Source organism: Sebastes umbrosus, chromosome 16, assembly GCF_015220745.1.
Source record: "Sebastes umbrosus isolate fSebUmb1 chromosome 16, fSebUmb1.pri, whole genome shotgun sequence".
Classification (NCBI taxonomy): Eukaryota; Metazoa; Chordata; class Actinopteri; order Perciformes; family Sebastidae; genus Sebastes; species Sebastes umbrosus.
In genome coordinates, this window is record NC_051284.1 from 20869317 (window position 1) to 20875749 (window position 6433).

At 45.4% G+C, this 6433-nt stretch overlaps 1 protein-coding gene across 13 annotated transcripts in view; it reads right to left on the minus strand.

Annotated features, from left to right (window-relative positions):
• Positions 1 to 6433, minus strand: part of LOC119474569 — a 192824-nt gene that overhangs the window by 123748 nt on the left and 62643 nt on the right. For 8 of the 13 annotated variants that reach the window (XM_037746656.1, XM_037746657.1, XM_037746655.1 and 5 more), the window contains one exon: positions 5762 to 6020. The exons of 4 other annotated variants lie outside the window; for them this stretch is intronic. In XM_037746656.1, the coding sequence (XP_037602584.1) occupies positions 5762 to 5881 (120 nt within the window). In that variant the 5' untranslated portion in view covers positions 5882 to 6020. Of the gene's footprint in view, positions 1 to 3242; positions 3543 to 5761; positions 6021 to 6433 lie in introns of those variants that run through there. One more of the 13 variants, XR_005203590.1, reaches the window with a different exon arrangement.

The window sequence follows — 6433 nt, forward strand, 5'->3', positions numbered from 1 at the left end:
ACTATAGCGAGCTTTCTCTTTAAGCTTTGTGGGCGTTATGTTGTAATAATAACGGCCCGACCAAAATTATGTGAAATTTCATAGTTTTAAATCCAAAAGCTTCAAACCCAATATCTCCTATTATCTTTTATTCACTGTAAAAATTCAGAATGTAACCTAATACAATGTCAACATGTGAATATGGGAAGTACTGGCACTTATTTTTTTCCACTTGAAGCACTACTAGTATTGTTATTTAATTTGAAAACTGTCAGGACTTTCTGAATCCTGTGTTTGCTAAGATTTGTACGTCATTCAGTAGAATCGTACGCTATCCTGGAGAGGAAAACCATAATTGAAATGTTTTGAATTATATGAGACATGGAGATATGAAGAAACAAATAGTTTTGTCACATCTAAAAACAGAGAAACATCCTGTTTTTTTTTTATTTTCAAGAACGCAGCACTTTGATTGCACACAAGCCCTTCAGAAAAAAACAGCTCCTTGTGAAAAAATCAGTGTCTGAGCACCGTGTACGGCCCCTCCTCTTCATCTATGTCCTCTCCTTCACCCTGTGACCACACAGTTCAATAGAGTAGCGCTTCAAAATGGGGGGAATCTATGGGCGCAATCACCCGGTGTGAAAATGTCAGCCTCCCCTCCCTCACTTTCTTTGTTGATGCTGACATTTAGCCTGATACCAAAGGGGGGGGTTTCGCTATAGTAGATCACATCAAAGACAACATACAACGCCACTATATGTGGGGTCAGAAATGTATTGAATACATACTTGTATTGTCACAGAACTATGAGGAGACACAGCATGAGGAAGCCAGACATGCTTTCTCCTCCAGAATCGCATCAGTGTGCTCTGCTACCTCCTGCATCACAACTACACTGGATGCTGTCTCTAAGAGACCACATTCCCCTCTCTGCATCTTCTCCACCCCCTTTCCCCTTTCTCTATCCCTCTTCATCACCCCTCCTCCTCCTCCTCCACCCATCGCCCTCTCCCCCAGGTGGCTGTGGGGCCGGCCTGTCTGAAATGTGATAGGCATAATCCCATTTAGCCTAATTGCATCTGCGGGAGAGCAGCCCTATGTGTCCCATCGTGTGCCTACCGAACCCCTTAGAACACATTATACACACATATCACATAGAAACCCTCCTCAGAGCGGAGTCGAACATGTGCGCGCACAGGCATGCATGCTCTTGCGGGGCTCTTGCGTGTCACATGCAAGGTCCCCGTGCAGTTCTTTGTTTGTTTTCTCCTCATCGATAAATGCTCCGAAACTGAGATCTCTTTTGTCTCTCAAAACACAAGCTGGTGGGGGTCTGCACCCCAGTATGCATTAGTGCAGACGAGACAGAGGAGCCAGACGACCATGTTAAGAGAAGGGTGCTACAGTAAATGGCCTAATGGGAAGGTTTAATATGTGCATGCTTGTGTGCATCTGCCTTAGAGGGCTGCAGTGGTCCAATGGGTGAAGGGAGATGATGCTGCTGTAGGGAGATGTGGGGAGTGGTCCACTGCAGTGGAAGCCATAATGAGACTGTGTTCTCCCAGGCTACTGCTCACGTATTATTCACACTAGAGAGGAGAGGGCAGAGGCATTAGGGCCAGAGGCATAGCAGCACATTAATGATCATGTTAGCGTCCAAATGGAGATCCAGCGGCATCTATGAAATCGTCATTAGCGTTTTCCATGATGTCGTTCAAGTATGCGTTTCGTGCTGAAATGTGCATTAAGCAGAATATTTTTCAGGATATTTGATCCCCTTCTCTACTCTGTTCTATTCTAGTGCGTGTTCATGCATCTGTTTTTTATTGTGTCCCCTTTTTCGGGGAGGCTGTGACATATTGAGCTCTAACAGGCCACAGATCAATCTGCAACACAAAGGAAATCAATGCCCCGGAACTGAGTTACTCCGATGGGTTGAGTGCAGATCATTAGATTTTCAGTTGAATGAAGGACCATTACCATAAAACCAAGTCTCCTGTGGTGGAATTTAGCGGTATCCCAGGAACATAATAGTTATGTTCAAGATACAGATCATCACAACAAACATTGTTACTGGCAGTGGATAATAATCAAAATAATGGCTTCTTCAGTTAGAACAGCCGCTGTCTGGTATTTTCTATTAAATGGCACGCTATCGCTGCAACCAAGCTTGTGGAAGAAAAGAAAAAAAATCCATGTGAGTCATAATCTGTGAAATGAAACTATTATCTTGAAAATAATAAATAGGCCCACTCTGCATAATGTGATATCACACATATAGAGCGCCGTTCAGTACATCATATTCAAATAAGTCCCATATGGTCACATTGTTTTGGAGATAGGGACGAGAGAATGCTCAATCACCTGTTATTCTTAAGTATGGATAAAACCGCAACGGCGGTTTTCAAATGAGACAGCTTGAGTGTACCTCTCCTATATAAGAATAGCCACTACATTACAGAATCTCCAGCTGTTCCTTTATCCCCTACTCAATCCAGTCATTAAAACTTTCACATCTTTTCAAACATTTGTTGAGGAAAAAGCTGCCAAACCGTGCTGTGATGTCTAAGCAGTAAACACAATTCACAAGGAGAAAAAAAGCAAGAGAAGGGTACGGAAAAATATGTAAGACGTGAGATGTATTGGGGGGAGCCAGAGAGCTTGAAAATGACATCTATCTGAGTTTCCATATTGTCGAAGTGTTCATTTCTTTAGGTTGTTTTAGAAGGCTTTCTTTCCTGTGTTTGATAAGTACGCAGTGTGTGTGGATTTCTATGTACTGTATATCCACGTGCCTGCGTGACCTCCGGGTCCTCGAGTCAAGGTGTGTGTGGGTGCAAATTCGATTACACTCAAGTTAAAGCAATTTCCTGCGGAATTCAATTCTTGTCCTCCGTTGCAGGTGAGCTCCCCGCGGACATCTGTGTCTTCTCAAAGAAATAAAGCACCTATAAACAGCAGCCTTAAAGGAGGGAAGTAGAGCCAAAATGCAATTAATATGCAAATTCGGGGGGAGACTTAATGGGGAGCCTTAACAAACATTCGTGTGTTGGGAGATAAGGCTGTTTTCAGGTTGTTTTCCTCTAACCTCTGCCTGTCCAAAGTCAAAGCCTTGGGGAGCTGAAACTCTTGAAAAGGCGTGGATGTTGCCAGTAATGGATTATTGCACTGGGAGAAGTAGGGCAGTCTAGGGCTATGTTTTAGAGCGCGCACCGTTCGCCGTGTCACACGGTCATGCAGAATGGCAGTCGGCTAACTGAAACAATTCTTCCTTTTATGTTATTCTGCGTCTTTTTTCCAGTGGTGAGCAATTTGCTCTGAATCCCATCAGAGTTTGCCATGGGTGCAGGAAGGGGGGGGAGCGGAGGATAGAGGGGAGGAGAGGTAGAATGAGTAGCCTGAGGCGAGAGATGGAGGGCAGCAGAGAGAGGAGAGAGGGTGAGAGTATGCATTCAGATTGAGAATTCATTTTGCCATTCTCAGGCCCAGTCATACTTCAAGAGGCTTAACCGGAGACATGGAGAAGGCAGAGATGAGGCCTCTGATGTGGAATGACATGCCTGATGATAGAGGGAGAGGAGAAAGAGAGAGGCTGCTATGAATCACAGTGATAGAGGAAGAGTGAGACCAACAGTTTGCAAAAAAAAAGGGAGAGAGATGAGAAAGAAAGATGGACGGGTTTGGGCTGCAGTCCTACGGGTCGATGCTGCAGCCGAGGCCACAGCAGTGCTGTCTGATGGATCTAAGTCCCCGGGGACTCTACCCTCTTTCCCATCTCTCCATCCCCCCCTCTGCCCCCACCCTAATGATTCATCCACCACCTCCAAACCCCCCTGCGCCTTCGCCATGATTCACACCCACTCCCCGAGCTAAATTATCGCCGCGGTCCCTTGGAGAGCTCCATCACTCTCCCTCCATCTTCGGTTATCATCAAACAAGTATATGAGCTGAGACCAGCGCCTGATTGCATTGAAGAGCCCAGCTCAGCAGTTTTTATGAGACTATGCGCGTTTGATCGCACACTCGAACTCACACACCACCGGCTTTGATGGCACTTTTTGCAGGGAAGAGTTTTCCATCTTAAAATGCTTGAGTGTTTACAAGTGATGACGCAGAGTCGATTTAGCGGAGGGCAGCGTAATTCCACGGGCAGGACACTATAAATGTTGATTAGATGAAGGTTGAGTGGAATATCTAATCACCAGGGAGCCATTGGTATTCTTTTCATACTACTGTCATATCATGTGGCGTCAGCGGTAGAGAGCATGACGGCTCTAGTTCATGTTCTGCACCATCAGGAAGGTTCATAAACAGAATGATGTGAAAACGGCCTTGATAATTTCATCAAAGGTTACAATACGTTATGCGGGTTTAAGACCCAGCGTGATGATAATTACTGTAAACAATTAAGGATCAATGTAGGCCAGAGGTCTGTACTAGCACATTTCTGGGACTCAGAGATTCCAGTGAATCACTTAAAGGATCTGTTCATCCATATTACAAAAAAAAGGAACATATTTTTTCACTTACGTCTAGTGATATCTAGCTATGCAGGTGGTTTTCATTTCATGTGCCCAGGTTTTGAGTGAATCAGATTCCCCTGTCACCCTTAAAGAACACTCTTTGCCACACCTTTTCTTTAGTAGAAATCAGTTCAAATTAAAAAAAAAAAGCTAGAAAGTAAGATATGTGGGTATACAGATCAATGTTTGTACTGTTTGTGGAAAGACACATTGCTGTTGAATCTTTGCCCACGACCGAGGCATGTTAACCTGACCCGCCAGAGGGTTTGTCTCATAGAACCATCTGAAAAGCCATCATTGGAAACTGTTTGGAAAAGGGCAGGCGCTTTCAAAAAATACTTAGCAGGTGATTGGATGAACCATCTGTCAATCAAACTGTTGCCAAAGCCAGCCGGGAGAAGAGCGGAAACATGTTTTCCATCGAGAAACGCCTTCAGTACCGTTCTTTGCTCTTCTTCCTATGACGAAATACTCTCCAGCAGCATCTACGCTAACCTCGTCAGGTTCCGCCATGGTTGTTTAGAACGAACAGTCGCCTCTCTGTGTCGTCTCACACACACCTATGCCACAGCCATAGCTGCAAGTAGCTGCAAGTAGCTCCTCACAGGACGCTGATTGGTCCTTGGTCTGGCCACAACTCCATTACTTGGAGCCTGACAAGATCGATTGCGATTGAAACGGCGAACACCGACCTATACAGTTATACTTATGTTTTTTTTTTCACTAAGTACCACTAAACTGTAGTCAAATAGAAGCAATTATTGGGTTAATTTATCCTTCTGAATTGAATTACTGCCAACATGACATGCTGTCCGTGGCTGACTATCACCAGCTGATCTACCGAGCTTCCGGCGAGTGCAAAACAGCTGTGTGCGATTTGGGACAACACTACACTGTTGAGATTCATGCACTACGCAAGTAAGAACATACTGTGAACAGTGTACTACATTGAAGTGTACAAACGGAAGTATCCAAATTGGGACAAAGCACCAGTCTTATTTAGTAATTTCTAAATGCTGGGAGCGTCATCCCCTCCACTGTATTCTCTGTTGTATTAGGGGGTGGAAGCAAGATATCTTAAATCCAAGCAAATAAAACCCAAACTATCTGCATGGCTAGATAGCGGTAAGTGAGAAAATATGTTCATCTGTAATTTGGGTGAACCAACCCTTTAATGGCGCCACACAGTCACACACCGATACAGAGGGGATGATCTGGCATGTACTGGCCCCATGATTAAAGTGTACTGCGCTCACCTGCCCAAGTCCAATCAGGGCCTGTGCTGATTGCAGCAGCTTGCTGGAGACAAGAGATGGGAGACTGGGAGGGGTGTGGGGGGAGACTGGGAGGGGTGTGGGGGGGGCTGGGGGCTCCATCACTGTTGAAGTGACACTGTGGTGGTGCCATGGCAGGGCGGCAGGAAGCTGCAGCCCCGGGGAGGCTGCAGCTCCGCTCTGCTCTCCACTCCTCTCTGGCCAGACGGGGCGAATCAATCATCTCCAAAGATGTCAGCATCTGCCCAAGCAATTTCAGATTGGAATAAATGGCAGATGGGGATGTTGTTCCCTCTGTTTAATCAGTTCCACCAAATGTGGTTTTATCTCTTATAAAATGAAACCATCTGTAGCACGTAGGTGTAAGGATCAAGTGAGGGAGGACGGAGGGAGAGGGTGACAGAGGGAGAGAGGAGAGATGTGTATGTGTGCATGTGCATGCGTTTCTATGCGTGTGTGTGTTTAGCGTGTGCGTGGTGACGGAGGGCAGAGAGAGAGATGGAACACTGTGAAACAGAAGCAGAATAGTGGGAGTGAAATAGGAAAAAAAAAGAGAAGCACTTATCCATTAAAAAGAGGGAAAATGTAATCTTACTGCGAGCTCACACCTCCACTCTAATCTCCTCTTTCTCCCTCACAGGAGTACCACCCAGG